Source organism: Microtus pennsylvanicus, chromosome 7, assembly GCF_037038515.1.
Source record: "Microtus pennsylvanicus isolate mMicPen1 chromosome 7, mMicPen1.hap1, whole genome shotgun sequence".
Lineage (NCBI taxonomy): Eukaryota > Metazoa > Chordata > Mammalia > Rodentia > Cricetidae > Microtus > Microtus pennsylvanicus.
The window spans coordinates 114,443,139-114,469,508 of record NC_134585.1 but is presented as its reverse complement, the minus strand read 5'-3'; the positions used below and the strand labels follow the sequence as shown (position 1 = coordinate 114,469,508).

The following is a 26,370-nucleotide window of genomic DNA, read 5'->3' as shown; positions in this document are numbered from 1 at the left end:
ACACTGTCCTTTCAATTTCTGTGAAAAATTGTGTTGAAATTTTATTGGGGATTGGATCAAATCTGTGGATTGCTTTCAGTAGAATGGCCGTTTTTACAATCTTGCCAAGCCATGAGCATGGAGATCTTTCCATCTTCTGATATCTTCAGTAACTTGAAGATTTTATGACGTAAGTAAGTCTTTCACTTGCTCGGTCAGAGCATAACTCCAAGATATTTTATATTATTTGAGGCTATTGTAAAAGGTGTCATTTCCTTGATTTCTCAGTCCATTTGTCATTTGTATATAGGAGGGCTACAGATAAAAATAAACAAATCACTGTTTTCTAACACAAACATTTGGCAGTGGCACTGCTTTACATTCTTAGAAATCTTGTCAGCATCAAAACCACGGAATTCTTGCGATCTGCTGTTCTAAGTAAGTACCATCATAAAGCCTCTGAGAACTCTGCTCTGTGCCCATTAGAGTGAGCTACCAAGGTAATGACAATGTCTATGCACTTCCTGGGCTCCACACAGAAGCACAATAAATCGCTACCATCATTCTCTCATAGCCTGCTGGCCCCAGCAGTAGCAGGGTTGGCTCCTTCTGGAGGCTCCAGATGACACACTTTTCTAAGTGTCTACATGCAAGTATTAGCATTGCTCCATCCTTTGCCTCTTTCACATACTGCATGCCTTGTCAGCTTCTCTGTGTCACCCTTTGCACGGATCAGAGGCCACCCTCATCCTCAAACACTTTATCTTCACAGATCATTTTACAAACAAGGTCACATTTCAGGTTCCATTAGACACAAATTTTGGAAGACAAACTCAGCATGGCCTTCCCTCTCGTCCTTATCTTAAGAAGATATAAATTCCCCACAAAGAAAAGCTTAGACCCAGAGGTATCTTTTTCTAGACACCCCTACCTCCCCAAATTCCTACCATGTAAACAGACATATTTACAGCAGACCCTACCCACCATTATACAGACAGTCACCAAGACATCTGAAATGGTTTTAATGAAAAAGCTATTTTATTAGTTCATGGTTCTTCAGTTAGTGGTCAACAATAAACATGATTATCTTAAATGGAAAAGCTCTGATACAAATACTCTGCCATAAATATGAGACACTTCTGAAATGCCTATTTCAATTCAAATAAACCAAATACACAACCAAAAAAATATTTTTTTGCTCTTGTTACAATATAAAGGCTCAATTCTGAAGAACACAGATTTTTAAACTAAATCTGCCCAGTCCAAAGGATGGGAGCCAGAACACACAGCCGTGTTGGATTTCTTCAGCTCAGCTGACAGCTGAACCCAAAGATGTACAACACAATCGTTTTTGGTATTTTTAAGATGCCAACTCCACCACAGCTTAGTTTACATGTTCCTTAGAGTTTAGGGGAAGCAGGAAAACCCACAGCCTTTCAGTTTCTAAGTCAGCGTTAAAATCATCTTCCTCCTGTTTCTTCGTTTCCTCTTCTTCTCTTCCAAGAGACCAGTAGCTTCAGCAAAAAATGTCACTTCACTCTTCGCTTCACACTCTCTCTTGAGATAATCGAGACCTGCCATGTTGAAGCCAATGACATCCTAGCGAGGAACACAGAAAGGAAATGAAATTCTTTGCTGTTGTTAATGCAAGAGGCTTTTGAGAATGTGTTGTAGTTCTTCCCCTCTCTAAGGACTCTTGCTGTTAGTGTTTTAAAAGTTCTGTTTACACTAATACAGAAAGTAACCCTAAGTAGAGGGTTATGTCTGGTGTTGTGACAGACAGGGCCTAGCATATGGCACCTTTAGAGCACATGTCTGTAACAGACGCTTACCTGGACTTGCCTGACTTTTGAAATAGTTGTTTCCTTTAGTTTCTCTATTACAGGCACGAGCATCTGGTTGCTGGTGATCTGGCCAAAGTGAATCCTAAAAGAAAAAAGTCATGCTGCAGAGAGGACATAGCCCTACCAATCCCCCCTAGAAACAGTAAACAGATGACAAGGTATAGATCCAATTCACCATTATGAGAGTAAAATACAGGCTTCTAACAAACTCAACCAACAAAAACAATAACAAAAATCACCTAAGTTTCCCACCAGTCAGTCTGATAATTTGAAAAATACTATACTAAACCTGATTAATACATACACATCTTTTCTCAGAAATCTACCACACAACCAGAGAAATACTGACAATGGAAATCTCTAGAGAGAAGATGGAATCTAAGAAACAATGCTAACTGACATGGGGATTGGAGAGAGAGAGAGCTCAGTGAGTAAGGTGCTTCCCATACAAGCATGAGGACCTGAGTTCTAACCTCAGCACTCATGGTAGATCATCATTTTAATCCTGGCACTGAGGCAAGACAGCTATTAATTTGGCCAGCTTAGGTTATACAGTGAGTTCAAGGTCAGCCCGGGCTAGAATGAAATCCTGCCTCAAAACAACCTAATAAGGCCAGCTATGGGGTGGCATATACCTGCAATCCTAGCCTTCAAAATGCAGAGGCAGGCAAATCTGAGGCCAGCCTGGTCTACATGTTACATGGCAGGCAGGGAAATACAGCGAGATCCTGTCTCAAAACAAGCAAAATCAAATGCTTAAGTCATTTCACCAAGTATCTGTTTAAGTATTTGTAAGTCCTTTAGTTCCCTTCCTGTGTCCCCTCCATTTCCTGCAGACACCCAGAGAAATTATTCAGCTATTCTTTAAATATTGTGAGCACAAAGCTCAGCTTAAGCTCAACAGTTTAAAATCAAAATGAATGGAGTAAGCTGGCTAGGGAACAAGCTACCTAGCATCACTGTAGACCGCATCCTGAGCTGCAGCTTAGGTCTCATGTGACTCTGAAAAGTGGGTCACTGCGATCCTTGTTTTAAAGGCAAGAATGACCACCCAAAGGTAAGCACTATTTTGTAACAGTCTGATACTGAAACAAGGAATTTTTAATCCCCAAGCAGTGAAAGCTTCAGCCAGCCCACAACAGAAGTAGTCTGGCTGAATAGACAGTATTTGTGAAAACGTTACCTGAGGAGAAAAAAGAGACAGCGGCACAGAAGCTCGATGTCTGTGCCCCTCTGGATAAAGTCGTTGAGTAGGCTGAGAATGTCGGGGACATAGGAGAAGGGCAGCACAAGCAGAGCCTCTTCCAGCTCACTGAGGAGAAACAAAACACCGCACTCCTTAGACCGTCAGCTACCCATCTTCCCCCTTACTGTTTTTCCTGCTTCTATATTTGAGCAGATTCTATCCATTAATATTCACCTACACTCAAAATGATTCTTCTAAACATCTTTCATATATAGTATTTTACCTGTTTAGGTAGTATTTTAGTCCCTGAATGAGGAAAATATAAGTATTATAGAAAAATTGTTCACAAAGCCATGTAGAAAGTTCCCTTCTCTTCCAACTTCATGATGCTTCTCTCACGATATACATGCACACATACTGTTACACTGAATTTATGTATTGTATGTGTGTGTGTATACACACACACGTATATATACGCATAGTGTGTGAATACTCTATGCATATATTGGCTGTATGTATATGGATGTACAGTATGTGTGTGCATCTGTATTTCAAGGCTTTAGAGTTTATAATGATGACTGCGATTGAGTGATTTGCACACTGATCCTTAACCATTTTAATTTTGTTTCTTCTAAAACAAGTTCCAGTACCATGTCAATTCCAGTTAGAAATCTTAAGAGGATTTCAGTTCAGATAGGAAATTTCTTCCTTAATTGAAGAACTCTCATCCTTCAGAACAGAACCCTCCCATCTTGGAATGGGTTACTGCACTCCATTACCAAGTTCCCTTTACATTCCTTTAGTGAAAGCTCAGTATTATCCTCAGAAGTCTTTATTCCTTTTTTATGAGAGCCACATGTACAATTTAGGAAAATAAACTTCAGTATCTCAAATTCTAAGAACCAATCAGACTGATTACCCCAGAACACAAAGAAAGAAGACCAACTGAAACTTCACATACTTGTTGACTGTAACTTTTAATCAAATAAATATGTTAAAAGGATATTAAAATATTTAATAAGAGCACAGACACATATATAAACTTTTTTGTTGAGGCATCATTGATAATAGCAAAAAGAAATGCAGCAAACAATGATACTTCCTTGTATTGCAGGAAATGCTCAACAACCCCATGTGTTTTTGAAAAATATTAATAATGTGAACAAATGTTCAAGGCCAATGTGAGCAAGAATAAGACACAAACCTATACAGTGACTCCCTGGAGCACGAGTGGCCCAACTCGTTAGTACGTTTACGATTCCAATTGTGTATACACACAAACTAAGTGGAACAAATACACAACAGAACAGGTTCTCAGGTGGCATCTGATTGATTCTTTACTATTTTATTACCTATAACATTTGTCCTTTAAAACATCCTTCATACTTCAGCAGCTTCCTGTTTTTTATACTTAAAAATGTATTTAAAAAAAAAAAGATTTATTTATTTATTATGCATACAGTGTTCTGCCTGCATGTATCCCTGCAGCCCAGAAGAGGGCACTAGATTTCATTACCGGTGGTTGTGAGCCACCATGTGGTTGCTGGGAATTGAACTCAGTACTCAGTACTCTTAACTGCTGAGCCATCTCTCCAGCCCCCTAAAAATGTATTAGAATGAATTGTTTTCCATTAAATTTTTGACAAAATGAAAAGGAAGGTGAGTATCAGCTCCTACGTCTACTCCCCTCTCAGACACCCATGACTCTCCCGGGAGCTCCAACAACACAGGGACTTACCTAGACTTGACCCCTTTAATGACCTCTAACACATACGCTGAAGGCTACGAAGGAAGGACAGCAGCATTAGTGAATCTCTCGTGCTTTCCATCAGGGCCTAACATGGCAGGGCTGTGAGGGCTTGGAGTTAGCCAGATTTGGGGTTATAATTAAGTTATTTCCTTTATTGGCTGTACTTCCTTGTAAGCTAGGACCATTTCATATCTATACCCCGAAGATCTTCTAAGATTATTGTAATGAACGAGACATGAAAGTAAAATAGCCAACAATTAGCAACTCCTAGATAGACATATTCTCCTGGTACATCTCCTCCCTTCTTCAACTGGTCCTCTAAAGATTTACATCTGAGTTCATTTAAATGAACACCTCTTCAGAGGTTGTGATTCTAAGCATAATGATGCACTAAAGGTGGAAGAGGTGGGCTGGTGTAACACACACCTCCTGGGGAAGAGGTGGGCTAGTGTAACACACACCCCTTGGGGAAGAGGCGGGCTAGTGTAACACACACCTCCTGGGGAAGAAGCGGGCTAGTGTAACACACACCTCCTGGGGAAGAGGCGGGCTAGTGTAACACACACCTCCTGGGGAAGAGGCGGGCTAGTTTAACACACACCTCCTGGGGAAGAGGTGGGCTGGTGTAACACACACCTCTTGGGGAAGAAGCGGGCTAGTGTAACACACACCTCCTGGGGAAGAGGCGGGCTGGTGTAACACACACCTCCTGGGGAAGAGGCGGGCTAGTGTAACACACACCTCCTGGGGAAGAGGTGGGCTGGTGTAACACACACCTCCTGGGGAAGAGGCGGGCTAGTGTAACACACACCTCCTGGGGAAGAGGTGGGCTGGTGTAACACACACCTCCTGGGGAAGAGGCGGGCTGGTGTAACACACACCTCCTGGGGAAGAGGTGGGCTGGTGTAACACACACCTCCTGGGGAAGAGGCGGGCTAGTGTAACACACACCTCCTGGGGAAGAGGCGGGCTAGTGTAACACACACCTCCTGGGGAAGAAGCGGGCTAGTGTAACACACACCTCCTGGGGAAGAGGCGGGCTAGTGTAACACACACCTCCTGGGGAAGAGGCGGGCTAGTGTAACACACACCTCCTGGGGAAGAGGCGGGCTAGTTTAACACACACCTCCTGGGGAAGAGGCGGGCTAGTGTAACACACACCTCCTGGGGAAGAAGCGGGCTAGTGTAACACACACCTCTTGGGGAAGAAGCGGGCTAGTGTAACACACACCTCTTGGGGAAGAAGCGGGCTAGTGTAACACACACCTCCTGGGGAAGAAGCGGGCTAGTGTAACACACACCTCCTGGGGAAGAAGCGGGCTAGTGTAACACACACCTCCTGGGGAAGAGGCGGGCTAGTGTAACACACACCTCCTGGGGAAGAGGCGGGCTGGTGTAACACACACCTCCTGGGGAAGAGGCGGGCTAGTGTAACACACCCCTTGGGGAAGAGGTGGGCTGGTGTAACACACACCTCCTGGGGAAGAGGCGGGCTAGTGTAACACACACCCCTTGGGGAAGAGGTGGGCTGGTGTAACACACACCTCCTGGGGAAGAGGCGGGCTGGTGTAACACACACCTCTTGGGGAAGAAGCGGGCTGGTGTAACACACACCTCCTGGGGAAGAGGCGGGCTGGTGTAACACACACCTCTTGGGGAAGAGGCGGGCTAGTGTAACACACACCTCTTGGGGAAGAAGCGGGCTGGTGTAACACACACCTCCTGGAAAAGAGGCGGGCTGGTGTAACACACACCTCCTGGGGAAGAGGCGGGCTGGTGTAACACACACCTCCTGGGGAAGAGGTGGGCTGGTGCAACACACACCTCCTGGGGAAGAGGCGGGCTGGTGTAACACACACCTCTTGGGGAAGAGGTGGGCTGGTGTAACACACACCTCCTGGGGAAGCTGACTTCATCAGTAGCCCTCTGAGACACAAGCTATTTTAGAAGACACCAAGATGCAGGAAAGACCCCCAAATCATAATGCCTTTCATGTATCTGAAGTTAACCCTTGAACCACTAAGGAGAGAAACAGACATTGTACTCACCGAAATATTGCCATAAGCCATCAGGATGGGGTTGACAGGAAGAGGAACCTATGAAGAAGTTAGTAAGCCCCAGTCATTAAAAATAGGTTTGACGAAGTTTGTTGCAGATGGAACATCAGTGGTATTTTAAAACTTTGAAAAAGATCCAAACACCAAAAGGAACACCAAAAAAGAAATCATGCCTTGCAGTTCTGAATGGATGGATGAATTGAGTACATTTTATCTAACGATCTGAAGCTGATATCCTGTTCTGCAAACTCATGTATGAACACACATTTATACTCATCACCTTGGTCTGTTATTTCCCATCCTTCCTTGTTTATACAGAAGCCTCTTTGCTCCCATAGTTCCTCTACTTCTTTTAATCCGTGAATTACAGTTAAATCTGAAATGACATTCAGAATTCTTTTGTAAAGATTCCCTAGAGCATAACTTGCTGGACAGGCTCACCTCTTTCCCCGCTGCCCTACAAATGGCTCTGTGTTCTTTTATTTTTGCAGTTTCTTCTCGGTACAACTCGATGGCTTCCATGATCCTCTCAGCCTACATAGAAGATGGCAAAATAAGAGATCATTCCAACACACACCCATCGGCCCACGACTCAGAAACGGGAAGGCCTGGCTAGTGACAGCCTGAATTGGCTTAATAAAGACATGCCAGTTAGAGTGCAACGCAGCATTCAGGTCTCAGTATTTTTCCTTATTTTTAATTTGTAAGAAAGAGACAAAATACCAGGTTCAGATGAGATCACACTGGGCGGGACACACCAGAGCAGCTCCTGGGAACACCGAAGGTGTACTCTCAGGAGGAGACGCGCTTTCCTCACTAAGAGCTACACCTGGTCAGATGGTAGACCAAGGGCATCAGACAAAGGTGATGATCGGTGCCTTTGTGCCACCCAGGGCTATACGGCTGGCATAGGGTAAGGCTTTTACTAAGAAGTCAGAATCCTCTTAACAGATGATACAGCACTCTGCCAACTTACTGCTTTGACTGTTTCAATCGTTTTCTTCCCAGCGAAGTAACTGTCACCTTGAGTCTCTCCTGGAACCTGCCAGAAACAAAGAAATAACGAGATGGGTATTGTTGTACCAAAATGCCACAGTCACTGTCTCCCACTGAGGACAGGCACAATATTAAATGTTTTATTTGTATCATCATTAGCATTATCCTGCAAATGTTCATAAAGTATCCAATTTCTCAAACTTTTTATCTAAATTTTTGTTTTGCTCAATAATTATAATTTCTTATAAAGTTTCATTCCAAAAAGAAGAAGGCATCTAATGATGAGAATCTTCATACAAGCTGGCCACAGAACTGACTTTATAACTGAATAAAACATTACATTAGCTGGCAGGGCCTCTGGCATCTAATCTCAGTTCCTCTCTCATTATAAGTTCTTGAAATTAAGCAACTCCAGTATCCCCAAAAGATTGACTTACTGCTGGCTGGTCTTCTTTGGCCACACTCTCTTCATACTCTGCTTCCCTTTGCTGCCAAGAGACACACAGAAGTTATACTGAAGGAAAAACAGATCCTGCAGAGCGAAGGAAGCAGTGGAAAGGGCTTCTTTCAGAGCATCAGGACACCAATGGCACCTGTGTCAACCTGGCTGTGGGGAACAGGGGGCTCTGGCCTTGTAAACACCTCCTGTGTGAGCGTGACTGCACTGGACAGGAAACTTCAGCAGGGACAGTCTATAAGCTACTCCCACCAGACCTGAAAACAAACTTAAAGGTCTTACCATTTCCCTTTCTTCCTCAAGAATAAGAGGCTCCCTCGTTCTCTCCCAGAGTCTCAGAGACTTGTCATGAGATGCTGATACAACGTAGTCTCCACTGGGGCTGACAGCCAAGCACCATATTTCCTGGTGGTGCCCCTGGACAATGGAAAACCAAACCGACGCAAGGAATTACAACTTACTTATCATTTACTACCTGCTTATGCTAGTGGGCACGGTAAGCATTCACAGAAAGTTCCGAAAGCAATGATCAGGCACAGCAGGCGAGGGTTACCTCCAGCGTTTGGATGTGCTCAAACTTGTCTGCATCCCACTGCTTGATCTTGCGGTCCTTCCCAGCGGTGAAGAAGAGGTGAGACTTAGGTACAAACCGTAGGTGCATCACACTAAGAGTGGAAAGAGGTAGGCATCAGGAATGCCAGGCCAGTAAGCTAGGCATGCTTATAGTAGCTGGAAATGCCTATTCCCTGGGACTTTCAGTTTATCACTACCTGAGACCATCAATAGATCCTTTCCCAAGACTACACCCACCTGTCATCGTGTGCGAAGAGAGACCTGTGGCAGTCCCCAAAGTCCAGACCCCAGATTTTCACATTTCTGTCAGCAGAGCCGGTTGCTATTAGCGCTCCATCCTAGGGCACAGAAACAACATATTATTTAATGTTTCATTAAACTAGACAAAAGCTAAGCAGAACATTTAACTCATTTCTTTAAAAACATTAAAATAGGGCAAGAATTTTCTTTACCCAGAATACCGTGCCCGGACCTCTAGAGCTTCTTAGAGCTTGGTATGAACTCTGACCATGTCACAGGAGAATGCAACAGTGCTGTGCTTAACGTCAGCTATCTGTTCATTCAGTTAAATAAGAAAGGGGGCCCTCTCATCTCTGGAATGAGATTTGTGGAGAGAGCAGGAAAAGTAAAGAGAAAATGCTGCTGGAAAAGACCCAACTAGAAGGTTTATGACCTAGCCTTCTATCCCACACCCCACCACTATTCTCTCATGCTTAGGTTCAAGTGGCTGTGTTAATACAAGGATCTTACAGCTATGGGCTCCATTAGTTCCCTTTTGGTGCAAAGTAGACACTTTTCAAATACACATTCTCACTTGTAGTCATTAGGGGGAAATGCGACAGACTATACAGAGCAGAATTTTATATTCAAATCCTCACCAGCGTCATCCTACAGCAAAGGGACGCTGGCTGTAAAGCCATGGGTTTTAGGATGGTCTCCCAATCATGGAGTTTAGAGCAGCAACCTGCCAGAATCACAATGGGTAATTTGGAGGACTTAGATAGTGTTTATGCTATGATTGGAATACAGACCTGTGCCTTTTTGGAGGAAGGGGTAATGAACTCAACAGGATGGTGCAAGTGCTGAACAACCAAGTAGCACACTGAGAACTGAGAGAAGCGTTTGGTTTGGAGAAGACAACCCACAAACTTTACTTACATGGGAGATGTCCATGCATATAACAGGCAGTTTGTGTCCATACAGTGAGAGAAAAAACTAAACATAAAGAAAGAATAGAAATCACTCATGTTTGTCTACAAGATACAAGCGGTTACATATGGTGCCAAATATAAATGTATAATGCTAAACACATTTCTGGGCTGCCTGCTAAGATCACCTGTGTCTACTATGCAGACCTTACATGTATTTGTCATGAACACTAAAGCTCAGTGAAGAAAGTCAGGTTCCCCAAAACTTACACCTCAGAGTCTGCCCACACAGTATGTATCCCTGAGACAATTATTCTGAGGCCAATGCAGTCCTGAGACTTTGGGTATGGGACCCATTAGCAGAACTTAAAGCTGTTAGCTATGACAGGACAGGGCTTTCTGTCTACAGATCTTCTGAACACATGAACCAGTGCTTGTTTTAAACCAAACGACAAACTCTGTAACACAATTGGTGTCTCTAATACCCTTAAGTTCTGATAAACATACTTTTAGAAATATACTATTGCTGGGTATCGTCCAATTTTTTCCCCTTATACTGAAAATAGATTCTTTTCTCACATAATATCCTGATTAGTTTCTCCTCCCATCCAGATCCACTCCCCTTCTGTCTCTCACTAGAGAAGAAAAGTCATCTAAGAGATAATAAGTGTAACACAATAAAAACTAAAAAACAGCCACATTAGATCATCCCAAATTCCAAGGTCTCACAGAAAGATGATTCCCAGCCAAAACCACTGTACCTTTAAAGTGTCAACATAGAAAACCTTCACAGTGCAGTCCAGCAGCGACACAGCCAACAGCTTTTGATTGGGGGAGTAACTGACACACAAGACATCCTCGTCTAGCTGCAGGGTTCGGGTGTGCTTCACAGAAAGTCTACCCAGACAGCAGCAAGGAAGAAGTGACAGATGAGAACTCCACAGACACAGTTCCAAACCTGACCCAGAGACACACGATGACAGCTCTCCCTTCATTCCAAAGCCCCACACAAACATCCGCTCACCTCTTCTGGGTACTGTTTTTGTCTGTCACCAGCTCAAAGTCCCAGAACTTGACAGTTTTATCAGCACCACCTGTCACAAAGCCACGCTAAAAATTAAATGACACGTCAGTTAAAAACCAATGTAGCCCCAAAACTCTGCTGAGCACACATCAAAAGAGCCTCAAACTCTCTTTACTTAACGGAGGCTGACAAGAATGAAGAAAAGTGTACCCACGCCCCACTGCTCCACTGGGGCACTGCCAGACCTCATTTGAGAATTCCAGGCCTGACTAACAATGACAGGTATGATTGCTGAAGTCCTAGGTAACATCTTGTCACCATCATTAAGAAAAGCCTCTAAGGTATAGGATGGCGTTTCTTTTATTTCTATTTTTTCAACTTCACCTAAGAGAGAAGCCAAACAAATTTGCTACAAAGCAGTAAGATTAGTTTAATACACATGTATCAAGTGAGCAGTCCGTTTCCAGTGTTCACCTCAGAAACATACGCACTATTCCTGCAATGTCCCTGCTATAAGCACCTTTGCAAGGGTTTCCCAAATACAGAAAAATCAACTGCGGTCTCTGCTGTCCCATCTCATAGCACACATGCCCACATGTACATTATCCTAACAGACAGTGGCTACACTAAACTCTGTATTTACTTTTTCCAAAAATACATACTTTCAGTGGATAAAGAATTGCTATCATTGAGAATATTTGGATAAATGCCAAAGTATTTTCAAAAAAAAAAAGAACCTAAGACCACCAAACTCAAAACGTCAGAGCAGCACCTGGATTGGGCTCAACGTGCAGTTTTCCGGGTGAGGAAGCACCAGGAATGCAAGCACTTATTACTGAGCTATCGGGCTCAAATATTTGCTAAATAATTTCTCTAGTCATTGCTGGACTAAAGCGGGAAAGGCAAAGTGTACTTCATCCTCTGTATGTGTTCAGAAAATGTTTCCCTCTGTAAAGTACCACAAACCACTGTTTAAACATAAGCCATGCTACTGAGAATCAACAGCTGAACTACTCAGTTTTGCAATGGAAGCTACTCACAGTACAGGTGTGAAATGACATCTCTGTGAAATCTAAAGATCAGACACACAGGCGAGCCTTCTGAGACAACACTAGACAGAGCAGCCCAAGTGCCAAGGCCTAGGACTTTAAAGTCCATTGCGGTTACCTGATCTGGAGAAAGAGACATGGACCACAGAGCTCCATCATGGGCAGCTACTGTCTCCAGGAGGTTGCCCGAGGCCAGGTCAAAAAGCTGCAGATTTCCGGTCTAGGAAAGTGAACAGAGCTGTAAAGAGCACATCTACAAACTTCATGATTCATGCCCACAGAGTTTAGAAAAGCAACAACACAGGTCAACTGCTCAGAAAATGGATCCTGTCTAAATATTGTCTGTATTCCTTATCTGAAAACAGACTGTTACCCACTGAAACATGGAGTTAATGTTGGCAGAACTGCCTTCATACACAGCTATGGAAAGTACAACCTTGCAGTTCTTGACTCTGCTGCTTTCACTGGTTCCACACTTCAAAAGGGAAACACCATGGCTATAGACACATTCAAATGGTAACCTTCCTTTATTTCTTTTTGTTTTTGGTTCTTTGAGACAGGGTTTCTCTGTAGCTTTGAAGCCTGTCCTGGAACTTGCTCTTGTAGACCAGGTTGGCCTAGAACTCACAGAGATCCACCTGCCTCTGCCTCCTGAGTGCTGAGATTAAAGGTGTGTGCCACCAACGCCCGGCTTAAAAATACTTCTCAAAACACCCCACAACTGAATCCAGTCATAGCACTTGGAAGCTAAGATAGGAGAATCTTAAGTTTGAGGCAGCCTGGGCTACAAAGAAAATCTCTGTCTCAAGACCAACACATGACCCTAAATCCTTATTCCATTCTGCTCTCACTACTTGCTTTCGCTGGGACCAGTCTGTTTGTTTGCACTCCAAAGTAAGGCTAGCAGGGCTAAAGGAACCTTTCAAAGGTTGCAAAGAGACTAAGTGCTGGAGCATGGGGCCCTGCCATGCCATCACTGTTTTACAGGGGAAGCAGCATTCTCTGAGGGGTTTGCAAGACAATCTGAATCCAAATCCATGTCTTATCATGGCTGTCCCAAACTGACAACAATCTAAGAATAAAGACCTGGTCAGGATGTCATGGCTTTAGAATACCATGTTCTGTCAAACTTGATAATACATTTATTTTATTATTTGCAACTAATATAGCTTACCATCAATTAAACATAATTACATACATTTATAAGATGCATGTCAGGATAATCATCAAAATGCTGATGGCAGTTACCTCAATGACTTTAATGCCTTTTTTTGTAATTTGACAGATGATTTGATTTTTTTAAACAAGAAAGTAAAATTGTAAAAACACCAAAAAGGTCAATAAATTATTATCTACCTCTAATAAATTAATTACCAAAATGTTCTAAAAAATCCAACTTCTTGAACATCTTTTGAGCTGCTGACAAAGAAGCCCAGCTTTACCTTTGTTCCTATGACCACCTGCCTGTCACCAGGAACGAAGAAGGAGCAGAGGGCATATTCACAAGGCATCGTGCGGATACACTGCAGGGTAGACCTGCGGGAAGAAGGGACATGAGTTCACGATAAAGCAATGTTTCCCACCTTAGAAGTACGTGTTTCAGTGCACTGAGCCACACATAGAGATTGACGTGACAGAAGACAAGTCTAACTCGTGGCTCACATTCATCTTAGTCACAAAAGAGACCATACAAAAGCAGAGGAAAGCAAGGTATCGGCTGGGTTCCATAGAGCCCAGCCTCCAAGGCCTAGGAGAGAAGAGCTTAGAGTTTCAGGTTGAAATGTCTTATCTTATCTTTACCAATATCTAAAAATTAATTTTATTATTATTACTCTTAATTTATGTACATGCATATTTAGCCTGCATGGATGTCTGTGTACCACAGACATGTAGTGCCCTCAGAGGCCAGAAGAGAGTGTCAGATCTCCTGGAACTAGAGTTACAAATGGTTGTGAGCTACCATGTGGGTGCTGGGAATTGAACCCAGGTCCTCTGTAAAGGAAGCCAGTGATGTTAACTGCTGAGCTCTCACTCCAGTCCACAAATTCATTTCATAGAATGTTAACATTTATTCAATCAGCAAATGTAGACAGACATACACCTCTTTGCAATGTTTTCGTCAACGACACACCACATACTTGAAAGTCCTGTTAAGACTATAATGGAGTAGAAAATGGTTCAGTGGTTAAGAGCACTTGCTGCTCTTCCAGAGAACCTGGGTTTGATTCCCATCACTCACATGGCAGCTCATGCCTGTTTTGTAATCAGGTTCTAGGGTATACAAATGCCCAATGCCCTCTTCTGACCCCAATGGGCTCCAGGCATGCACAAACACTTAAAAAATAAATTTTTAAAAACAATTTTTTGCCACTGAAGTGCATTGTGTGTACTTACCTTTTTTAGTGAAGCTGATGTACGCAAACCTGAGCTGAAGTTTATGTAAAGTGCAGCACATCGTGTACCGCATGTGACACTGTTAATAACTTACTGTTCTGTTTGGTTTAATAGGCATGGTTTCTCTGTGTAATATCCCTTGCTGTCCTGGAACTCGCTCTGTAGACCAGGCTGACCTTCAATTCACTGAGATCTATCTGCTTCTGCCTCCTGAGTGTTAGGATTAAAGGTGTGCACCACCACACCCAACTTGTTACTCATTTTTATGCTTAGTATAGTCTATATAAAAATTTTTCTGTAAGGCTGAGCAGTGGTGGTGCACCTCTTTAATCCCAGCACTGGGATTAAATCCCTGAGGTAGAGGCAGGCAGATCTCTGAGTTCAAGGCCAGCCTGGTCTATAGAGTGAGTTCCAGGACAGCTAGGACTATTACAGAGAGAAACCCCCCCTGGGGGAGGGGGGTTCTGTAAAAAGAGTATGCTCTCTTATACCTGTCATGGCCTCACGTACTTCCTGTTTACTATATATGGACATAGACAAACGTAATTAGCAGAGATTCACTAAATTAGCTAAATTAACATTCTATGAGAACACACGGAATACGATTCTAGATGGTGAACTAGGAAGCAATACCATCGGCATTAGAGTATTTGCATTACCCGAGGTCTTAGGAAAGGAAGGAGGGCAGAGTGTGAGAGAGACTTCTGGTGGCATGTAGACTCAGATATGAGGGTGCACTGGCTGCACGCTTCCTTCTAGCCAAATGCAGCCAGAGCTTCAAAGGAAGGAAAAACTTGGCTTATTTTACTCCAAATTTAATTTTTTTAATTTTATTTTTCCATGTTATTCATGGAGAGAAGCAGGCACGCGCGCACACACACACACACACACACACCCCCACGGACAGAAGACGACTTGCAAGAGCCAGTTCTCACTTCCCACTCTCCAGAGATCAAACTCAGGTCCTTAGTGCCAAGTACTTTTACCTGCAGAGCAGTCTCACCAGCTCCATACCAAAATCTGATAGAAGCTCCACAGACCAACGCCAAAATGCACCAATTGATCTTTTAACTGAACCGTGTTTAGGTTCTTGAGAATAAAAGCCAATCATCAAGAGTACCACAAACATTTCAAAGAAAAGGCAATTCTACTCAATGGAGGTACAGGAATCATTCACAGACCTGTTCCAGATCTTAACGGAATCAGCTGCGGCTGAAAGCATAGCTATGTTATCCGAGCTGAATGACAAAGTGCGCACATCACTGCGGTGGCCTCCAATGGTGATCCTGCTTGTCCTGATAGGCTGAGGGGTCGGCAGGGATGCGTTGAGTGAATATAATTCCACCAGGTTATTCTGCAGCAGGAAGACTGCCTTTAACTCTCCTTGAGGTGAATGAATCAGGTCAAAGGATCTGCAAGGCAGAGTCATCACAAACATTCCAGCTACTGTCTTGGCTCATGAAGTCAACATTTCCTAAGAAAAGCTTATGTCAATCTACGGTTTAAGCATGCACACAGAACTTTAGATATAATACTGTTCTGGGTATTGAGCAGCAGTAGAGCACAGGCCTTAAAATTTTTTATTGCTTTTACTTATTTGAGTGTGTATGTGTGTACACATGTATATGGGCCACATGCGTGTGGAGCTCAGGACAACTTGAAGGAGCCCGTTCTCTTCTTCTCCCACATGGGCCCCAGGGACCAAAGAAGGCTGTCAGGCACAGCAGCAAGCACCTTTCCCTACACCTGCTGAACCATCCCAGAGACCCACAGCATAGGATTTTAAAGTAAAAAAGTAATAAATAAATAAATACATGAAATCTGCATTCAGCTCTTAGTTTTGACACATATTTGGTAGCCTGAAAGTATTAATAAATAATAATAAAAAAATGGTCATGTGGGCTTGTGAATGTGACATGATCACCACCTTCAAATTTAATTCACACACACACTGGTAAATATCCTGACATGCCAGGGATACTTAAGACACTAAATCTTCACTTACTTGATCTTGGAAGAAGTCTTGATATTGGCCACCCGATGGATCTCATCCTGCAGAGTCATTGAGACACTAGTTTCTGGGTCCTCCTCCCCACTGTCAGTATTCAGCCTAGAAAGGGAAACACACCTGAAATATCACCTATCAATTTTCCAGGAGATTCTCACTCTACCGACCGACACTCTGGTCCTGGGACAAACAAGTGGGTGATGCTGGAGAAGTGGCCTGGCCTCCAGGGTTACCTTGAGAACTGAGCAGACTACAGTTCACTGGTCACCCTTAGTAAACAGACTGGGAATGCAACTGGCCCTTATCATCTCCTGCGATCTCTGTCACCCAAGTCTCTGCAATGGGGTGTTCTGATAAACCAACCATTAAAGACTTTCTTCTTTCTTTGGTCTTCTGTGGTATGTTTGAGTGTGTGGAGGCCAGATACCCATGTAGGATGCCTGTCTTCCTCAACTATGCTCCACTTTGAGACACTGTTTGAGTGTCTCTTAGGGAACTTGGAATCCTCGGGTTCTGCTCCTGGTTGGCCAGCTGGCTGCAGAATCGCCTGCCTGCATGTCCCTGATACTTGCACAGATATTCCCAGTGTGCCTGGAGTCTGCAGTCTATTTCTGTGAGGGTCTTAGTATGACTCAGAAGTGTGTTAGGAATAAAGAAGTATGAATCAAAAATTCAAACCTTATGGTACCAGTAACCAAAAATTCTCTAGTTTTTAGCTCTAATATGTAATCAAGCCAGTGTTTTCATTAAAAGTCAGTTTTTCTATAATATATGGCTACCCAGGATGTTTTATTATCACTATTTTTTTTTAAAACATACTTTGCTTTCTTTCTAGCTTTTTTCAGCTTCTTATCCATTTTCTTCTGAATTTCTGCTTTGGAAAGGATACAAAATACTTCGAGCACAGAATCATTTCCCTAGAAAGGAAAAGGCAGGCAATGTGAGTCTAAGACAGGCAGTTTACAATTTAGCTTATACACTGCAAGAATGAAACAGTAACATTTATGTGTCTTCCCTTACTGGCTGGATCATCACGAACAAGTTCATCTCTCTGGGTTTGTTGTCTCGCCTATAAATCATGCGCCTTTAACATTGATGAGAAAAGCTAGCCTTTAATAAGTGGTCTTTAATAATAACAAATGTAGTTACTTTCATTCATGTTATAAATGCTATGCTAGAACATTAGACACTCATATTAATTAATTCAGTTTTATATGGTGTGTGTTTTCGTGTGGGTATGTGCATGGGAGTGGAGGTGCCTGCAGAGGTCAGACACGTCTGATCAGATCCCCTAAAGCTGGAGTCACAAGTGGCTGCGAAAAGCCCAACATGGACAATGGGACCCAAACCCAGGTCCTCTGCAAGTGCGTCACTCGTCCACTGAGCTATCATTCCAGACCCATTTTCTGAATTATTAGACACTAAAATTGAGAGGGAACAGTGTGACTGTTCTCTAAGCCTGGTACTCACGTGGCATGCAAGAATCCGGCCAGTCTTGTCCACAGCCAGGCTCACAACTCTGTCCCTTCCTTCCCGCATTATGGAGCCAGCTTTTCTGCAGGACAGGATGCGCTACAGAGGAAGCAAGTGGACATGGGGGTTAAACGTCTGCTCTATTAAAGCCTCTGAAAAGGCATGAACTTAATATATATAGGTGACAAAACATCCCCTAAAATGATACTGGAGATGGTTAACCTAAAATCTGCCCTTTCTTGCCCGACTAACTCAGTCCAACCAAAGAAACAAAATAGATTACATCTTCTTCAGACGCTTCATCCGCCTCAAGAGCGCCATCCTCTGCTTCAGGTGTGTCCTGTGTTCTAGGACACTCTTTGATTTTCTTGGGCTCTGGTTCTTCTGGGTCATCAATCTAATTTATAGAGATGGAAGAATAAAAGTTACAAATGTCTCAGGTATGACTCTTCACCCCAATGACCTAGAAGCCTCTCAACGACTTACATCTTGACTGGTGACCTCTGATAAACTTCTTCAATGTCAGGACAAGTTTCAGAATATATTAGAAATTGGCATTATATACAACAAAACACTATTGATTATACAATCTCCATTGACTTTCCATAGTGTGAGGACTATATATGAGTAGACAATAGTACTAAAAACTAATGGCACACCTCTTCCTTAACGTCAAAGTTTTCTCTTTGTAGGAAAAAAGATATTCTAGAGCGAAAGCTTGCCACTGGTATTGGTACTGGCAGAGGCAGTGTAAGGTATATTATAGTTTCTCCTTAAACACAGGAAAAACAGACACTAGGCTAAGATATATAAACCCATCACAATGGCTACTGGATGTATGGCTATACACTAACTCCAACTGAGCCTAAAGCTTACACGCCCCCACACACGCATAAATTGAGAACCACTGGAAGACTCCTGAGAACACGTGTACAAAAAAATGCATGCATCCTACAAAGACTGTTGTTTGAAGAGGAGGACCTCTAAAGTCCACCCAGATATGTCCATAGGTCCAGGAATACAAGGCTAAAATGCCACAACCTAAACAACATTATTACCAGAAGCTCTAAGCCATAATCTTCTCTTTTCAGCTTAAATAAATCAAAGCTAGAATGCACAATGAAGAAAAGTCTTGTTTAGAACACTCAGGTCATCAATGTAAGAATTCCTTCTATTTCATCTGATTCTATGTTTATGAGATGAACTGTTAAAACATGCAACTGGCCATGATTTGAACACAGTCATTACCTCCTGCAGATAGGCGATATCCCAGGCTCTCAGCTCACTGTCTGCAGCCCCAGTGATTAATCTCTTTTCTTCAGAAACCAGAACCAAGCCCCACACCTAGGAATAAAAAACAGCTTGATCAGTCTTTAATACTCCAAGTAGCATAATGAAGTGTTGCAAAAGTGTACATTCACTATACTGAACTCCCTCTGGCATTTCAAATCTAAGCAACAGTGTATTAAGGAGAGCTTTCCCAACCCACTAAGTGAAGCACTTTTCCAGTGGGGAAACTGTCCATGTGCTACTAGGATTTCTCTACTTTCCTACTGTCCTGTTCAGATAATAGCTACACAAGTACCGAGCACAATCCACGACTCAGGGTCTCAGTTGTTTTGGGCAATGTCTGGCAAATAAAAGATGCCTTATTAATGTCTACTTCATAATCCTCAGCCTTTAGCATCCAAGATTTAAACAGTAATGACACGGCAATACTATTCCCAATAAATTTTCATAGAATTCTCTTTATTAGAATCCTTCATTATTACAAGTATGTTTTTGAATGCCTGACATAAAGGAAGGCAAAGATATTTAAACTATCCTCTGAACTTGGCTGAATAAATCTTGTTCAGGTAAACATAAAACTACCCTTTTGCTCTATGTATGCGCCTGGGAAAGGCAATTCACATATCATTAAATGATTCCACAGTTGCGGCTAATTCTTGTTTGTCAACTTGATTACATCTGGAATTAACGCAAATGAGTGAGCACACCTGTGAGGGATTTTTTTTTCTGTTTTTTCTTTTCTTTTCTTTTTTTTTGTTTTTTGAGACAGGGTTTCCCAGTAGCTATGGAGTCCATTCTGGAACTTGCTCTGTAGACCAGGCTGGCCTCAAACTCAAGAGATATACCTGCCTCTGCCTCCTGAATTCTGAGATTAAAGGCATGTGCCACCACCACCCGTCGGGGATTTTTTTCTTAACTAAAGCATTTGAAATGAAAAGATCTGCTTCTAATCTGAATCCTTCAAGTGGGAAGATACACATTCAATCCAGATCTTTTGAGGTGGGAAGATGCACATTTAATCTGGCCACACTTTCTGCTGGCAGCCTAGATAAAGGACGTGGGAAAAGGAAGCTTGCTCTCTCTCTGCCTGCTTGCTCTCACTCTCATTGGCAAATCCATCCCTTGACTGGCACTAAAGCCTACTTCTTCAAGATCCTGGCATTCACAGATCAGCTGAGCCATCGGCCTCATGGACTGAATAACTAATAAATTCTTGGAGCATTCTATAGGTTGCTAGCCATTGTTGAGACTAGCTGGACCATAGCCTGTAAGTCATTCTAATAAATCCCCTTTATGTATACATACATACATAAATACATATATATCCATTCTATAAGTTCTGTTCCTCTAGAGAATTCTAATACAACAGTCATAGGTGAGTTTAAAATAATGAACTCAAAGGTTGTAAGCCACCAAGAGCAGAAAAGCTACATCTGCCACTGCTTCTTCCCAGCAAACCTCACTATCTCTCAGGACAGCACACACATCAGTATTAGCAGTAAGAAGAGCCAAGAAAAGCCAGGGGAGAAACCATCTTTTGCCTTTTGCTTTGTCACACTTCTCTGGAGCCCCCACGTACCTCAGTCCGGTGGCCGACCATTGTTTTGAAGCAGTGCTGGTTATCAAGATCCCACCACTTTACCATAGTATCTTTCCCACTAAAAGAAAAACCGGAAAGGAATCTTACTGGGAAGATTCATTAAACTAACAGGGATGTGAGCAACTCATTTGTTGTTTTAGAATAACACAGCAGGAATGTTGGAAGCTAGTCTATCTGAGTGCCCTGGAAAGTGAAGAATCTCAACTCTCCCGTGAAAATAAGGAGCTCCCTCCTACACACAGAAGTGACTGCGCTCCAGAACACATGATCCATCTGCCTTCTGCCCACATCACTTACAGCACCGCCACTCTCTAGCACAGGATCTTCAGCGACCTCCCAGCTCCCTGTCACCCACATCAGCTTCTCCACACTGAAAACACCTCCTCTGTTGGGTCTCTCAAGCTGGACTCCTAATCCACATCTGTAAAAACCTGGATGTCTCCTCCAACCTGCATTAATTCAGCAGCTTCTCACACGGTCTCTGTGCCCACTGCAGCTCTCCCATCCCACAACACTGAGGTAACCTATTGTTAAAGTTGACTAACGTAATGTTCTTCACAGAATCAAGGTCAGTCTCTTCTAGCATCCGTCTCAAACCCTGTTTGTTCTTATTCCCCTAACAAATCTCCACTGGGACAGGGCTTGGGGCTCTTCCCGAGCTACTATAATGTTTCTCTAATTACTGCCTGACAGATCTTATGCTCTTAGTCTTTCCTGAGTGAACGCCTTACAGTGGTTACAGTGGGCTGGGCCATATAAAGCTGACAATATTTGATCTTTTTTAACATAACAAAATTAAAATTTTCAAATGGTTTAACCTAACAGATGTTGATTATGCCTGCGACACATTTTCCCTCAAAAGGCAGGCTGAACTAAACACATAGCTTAGCATTCTGCCTTCGAGAGATCTAGAAAACAAACACCCACTCGACAAGAGAATCAGAAAAGTTTCAAAACGCTGTGACTTACGGCAAAACTCCAGCATTTGAGAGGCAGAAGGGGGAAAGCTGGCAGCTCGAGAGGAAGCACACCGACACACATGCATAGCAGGGAGCAACAAGCAGTGAGGCCAACTCTTCAAAACTCTGAAATTCATTGTCTTTACCTTGTAACTAGCAGATTCCTTTCTCGTAGGAACAGAGCGTGTGTGACCGCATCCTTGTGTCCTTTGAGACGGTAGAGGCCACTCTCATTGATCACATCCCAGATAATAACATCTGTATCCTTAGGAATAAAGTAACACATAAGAAAAAACATTCTTCTTACCACAAAAGGCCAAAGGCTACAAATAATGGGACTCAATCGCGACAGAGGCCATATACTGTCCTGTACAACTAGGAAAGCAGGCTAGGCAGCAGCCTACCCTTTCACTGAGGAATAACGAGCAAAAACTTTGGTTTACATTGTTCTAGTTGTAAATGCATGAGATTTCAGGGCTATCTTCTTAATATTTAGGTACGGCAACAGGCCCCTGTAGTCCCACCTACGAGGGAGAAAAGCTGGACAGTCCAGTAAGACCCCACATCAAAAACACATATCAAAATAAAGAGGAAAACAGAATTCATGCTATGTGCTCACTTTAGAACCATCTTCTTATTTAATGTATTTTGATAGTTAAATCTGCTGTACTCTAATTTCTAGTATCACAGTTTAAATTTTATATTTTATACATATGGATCATTTCACATGCATAAATCCTTGTACATTTGTCTTAGTACATATAAACACTACAGTCTGATATTCTTGGTTAAAGGATATGGTTATTTTTACAGTTTAGATGCACATCATTAAAGCAGTCCTTACACTGAATCTATCTATACAACTACCAAAGACATGCATGAGAAGACCAGCTTCCCACCTGTGTATCTGGGTATTATCACATTTCTGGAAATGACAGCCAATTTCCTTCCCTTCAGTGACAGAGATGTAGGTGCCCCTATCTTTTGCCTGTTGGGATTAAAGGTGAGCACCAGAATGCCTGACTCTAACTCATTAACTTTCAAAAACACAGGAATAATACTAACTTTACAGAATTCACTGGCAATTATTATCATCTTTCCTTCACCGTCCCCTGTTTTATAGTTTGGGGTAGCTCTTCCACAATATGATGGGTTCCAGAGGACCTCTGTCTTATTCTTTCATTATTCAGACTTTTTTATCTTTTCACAGAAAACACAACAGAAAATAAGAAGCATACTCCCTCCCCATGCTAACCCATCTTCCTCACTCTATTTCTCCCAACTGTGCACTATCTTTGTGCACCAGGTTCATGTGGTTGATGTGAATGACCTGTTTCTACACAGTGCGACACCTGTCTCCGAGGCTCACCTTGGACCCAGAAGCCAGTCTGCCTCCCAGCTGATCGTACTTTAAGCTGGTGACAGCTGCTTTGTGTCCATTGAAGGTTATGTTTCCCTCACCACTGAGGAGACTGAAGATGCGGATGGATCCATCCTCGTAGCCAACAGCCAGATGCAGCCCATCTGGGGAAGGACACAAGCAAGTGACTTCTTGTTTAAGCCCCTGAAGGATAAGGATCTGAAATCATAAAAACCAACGCAGAGGAGTGAGGCATGCATGAAAACACCGGCGTGGGCATGATTTCAGTAACACAGTGAGAACCAACAGTTTACAGTCATGGGTGCACAATGATAAAAATCTACAAGCAGAGACAACGAGATCTTCAAAAGGTATCCGTTTACTCTCAAGCTTGACATTGGTAGATACACGCAAACTATCCAGACAATGAAATAAGTCACCAAACTTTTAGTGTATTTTCATAAAGGGCTATAAACCCAGCCTGGCTTTAACATAGCCTCATGGCACTAAAGCACTAGTGGTTTCATCCCAAGAGGCTAAGGGTAGCAACAAGTGTGCGTGTCTGTCTGCTGTCTGTCTGTATCTATCTATCTGGGTAGAGACACCTATCTATCTATCTATCTATCTATCTATCTATCTACCTACCTACCTACCTACCTACCTATCTACGTACCTATCTGGGTAGCAACAAGTATCTATCTAATCTATCTATCTATCTATCTATCTCCCTACCTACCTACCTACCTACCTACCTACCTAATCTATCCATCCTCTCACCTGTTAGGAGTCACACAGGAAACAGAGATGAATCAAATACCTACCCCCATGTGCTTAGCGAAAAGGAACAACCTCAGTCACAGTCAAAGCAGAGTTCGGTACTCTACTCACACAGTGGAATAACAGTCCTTTTGAAATCCTAATAGTATACGACTGGCTGTGCACACAAGCAGAACTTGAAAGGTAGAATTTGTAAACAAAAGCAGAAGTGAGTAAGAGCTACAACTAATGGCCTATGACAATTAACACAGACAGACAGCTAAGAAGCAAGCTGTTGGGCTGAGATTCTCAGAATCCAGCAGAGTTTGGGGCTAGCTATCTAGAAGCAAACGGACATGATCACTTGAGGGCTCTCACACAAATTAATGCGGGCAGGTCAGTCAAAGTCAGTGTCAACTTCCTCATTTCGGACTCACCTTCTCGCCTTTCCTCAAGTCCCAGATAAAAACGTGTTCGCAGGCGGGCACTGCCACATAGCGTCCTTTCTCCCCACGAAGTGTCACAAACACAATGTTACCTTTTTGGCTGCCAATCAAGCCAAAGACAGCACTAGGCACATATCGGAGATACTGTTTGGTAAGCCCCATGTTAAGGCGTCTGAAGCCACCGGGAAGGTAATCTGTGAATATAAACAAAATTCAGTTTTTGCAGTACATTGGTTCTGGAAGGCTAACAAACACAAACCATTTCTCATGTGGTCAAAAGCATATAATAACTTGGTTCAGGGTAAAGTACTTGCTATACAAGTATGATCTCTAGTACCAATACAAAAAGCCAGGCACAGAGAAATGTGTATATGATCCCAGCACTCAGAAGGCGGAGATACAGATCCTGGGAGCTCAGGGTCAGCCTAGCTGGACTCCATGAACTCCAAATTCCGACAGAACCTGTGTGTAGAACAGAAGAAGTCCGGGGTGAATGTGGCCTGCTGACGTGAACACAGTCATGTCAAGGACTTCAGATGCCCCAGGCCCACAAGAGTGGCAACACCTTCCTGTGTTTACACTGAGTTTCTACTGTCACAATCACCTCTCTAACACGTAACACGAAAGCTTCAAGGCAGCCACACAACTCGCTTTTGCCCTGTCAACCGCTATCAAAATTCTGACACTGAAACCAGTCTGCTTAGACTGAATGGTTGCATCAAAGAGGACCGTAAATCCAGCTTCACTTTCTTCTCATGAGAACCAAGATTAAGCCAATAAAGACAAAGGGCTAAGAACGTAGCTCAGCTTGCCTAGCATACTAGAGTTCCTGGGTTCGACCGCCAGTGCTAAATGGGCCATCTGCGGTAGTGCACACCTTTAATCTCAGCAGCTCCATAAGAAGTCCAGGGACAGCTTTGGCTACATATGACTGTCACCCTGGCTCAAAAAAAAAAAATCAATTCTGCATTTATTCTTATTCCTCCAGTTTAACTGAACTTGCCCATTTGATGCCCTTCTGGAGTATTATCAGTGGAGAACGCATACAGCACACTGGGGCTCGGGGACCCCCACATCACTATATCTAGGTCCATGTATCTATGTCCATGAAGAGTTCCAAGCATCTATAGAGCACCCCCTCTCGAGTACCTTACAGGACTACCTTACTTCCTAAATCCCTCATCTCATTTTACTTTAAGGTTTTAGAGTTTCTAGTAATCTTTGACTCATTAAAAAAAAAAAAAAGATAGTGGCAAGGCTTAGAGCTCCGGAAGTACAGTAAATGATTTATTGGGCAAAACACATGCAGTTCTTTAACAACATGCAGTAACTTCATTAGCAGAAGCAAAACAGTAAGTGTCTAGTACATTGAAAATGTGTCACAAAAATTCTCTTCAATAACAGAAGAGACAATTATTCTTATCCATTTTACAGACAAGGATGCTGAACAAGTAGCTCAAAATCAACCAGGAAGCGCCAAAGCCATGCTCCATTATAGCCAACCTAACTCCATAATTTTTGCTGCTAATCACCATGCTAAACACGTCTCTATGTCTGTCATCTCCTTTGACTGTTTCCCTGAAGAGCATCCGTTTTTCTGTGCGCAGCACTTTTATTCCCAGCTTGTCATCACTGAGTTGCTCCACAGTTTGCTACCTAGCACTTCACTTCCGTGTTTTTCATTCGAAGTCGTAGAAGCCCTCCATCCCCCACCCCTCAACCCCAGGAAAGTAAGGCAGTTCCGGCGGCCTCGCACCCTCCGGCCCCGGAGCAGTGGGCCGGGTTCTGTGGTGCAAACGGCCGCGGACACAGGACTCTCCCCGGCCACCCTGGTGCCCACAGCACGGAGCCCTCCACCGCGTCCGCCCATCCAGAGCACCACAGGGCAGGGAACCGCTCCCCGCAATCTTCAAGCAGCCAGCAACACTCACCTCCACGAGGCTCCAGCAGGCAGCACCGCCCTCGGACCCGCCCCTTCCGGTCCGGTTGGTAGTTTCTTCCGCCCGGCGTTCCCCTTACAT

The 26,370-nt window shown here is 43.2% G+C and overlaps 1 protein-coding gene across 1 annotated transcript; it reads right to left on the bottom strand.

Annotated features, from left to right (window-relative positions):
- Positions 1–995: 995 nt before the first annotated feature.
- Wdr3 (WD repeat domain 3) lies at positions 996–26,337 on the bottom strand. The gene is made up of 27 exons (XM_075981795.1): positions 26,281–26,337; positions 24,341–24,543; positions 23,157–23,366; positions 21,934–22,052; positions 20,808–20,886; positions 19,187–19,282; positions 18,222–18,335; positions 17,936–18,037; positions 17,285–17,382; positions 16,463–16,567; positions 15,639–15,869; positions 13,506–13,599; positions 12,182–12,283; positions 11,015–11,100; positions 10,752–10,887; positions 10,001–10,057; positions 9,080–9,180; positions 8,823–8,934; positions 8,552–8,686; positions 8,250–8,300; positions 7,793–7,858; positions 7,258–7,350; positions 6,808–6,855; positions 4,748–4,791; positions 3,007–3,135; positions 1,812–1,905; positions 996–1,578 (listed from the first exon to the last, which is right to left on the bottom strand). The coding sequence occupies exons 2-27, from the start codon at positions 24,509–24,511 to the stop codon at positions 1,423–1,425; spliced, it is 2,829 nt and encodes a 942-aa protein (XP_075837910.1). The 5' UTR covers positions 24,512–24,543; positions 26,281–26,337; the 3' UTR covers positions 996–1,422.
- Between the last annotated feature and the right edge of the window lie 33 nt (positions 26,338–26,370).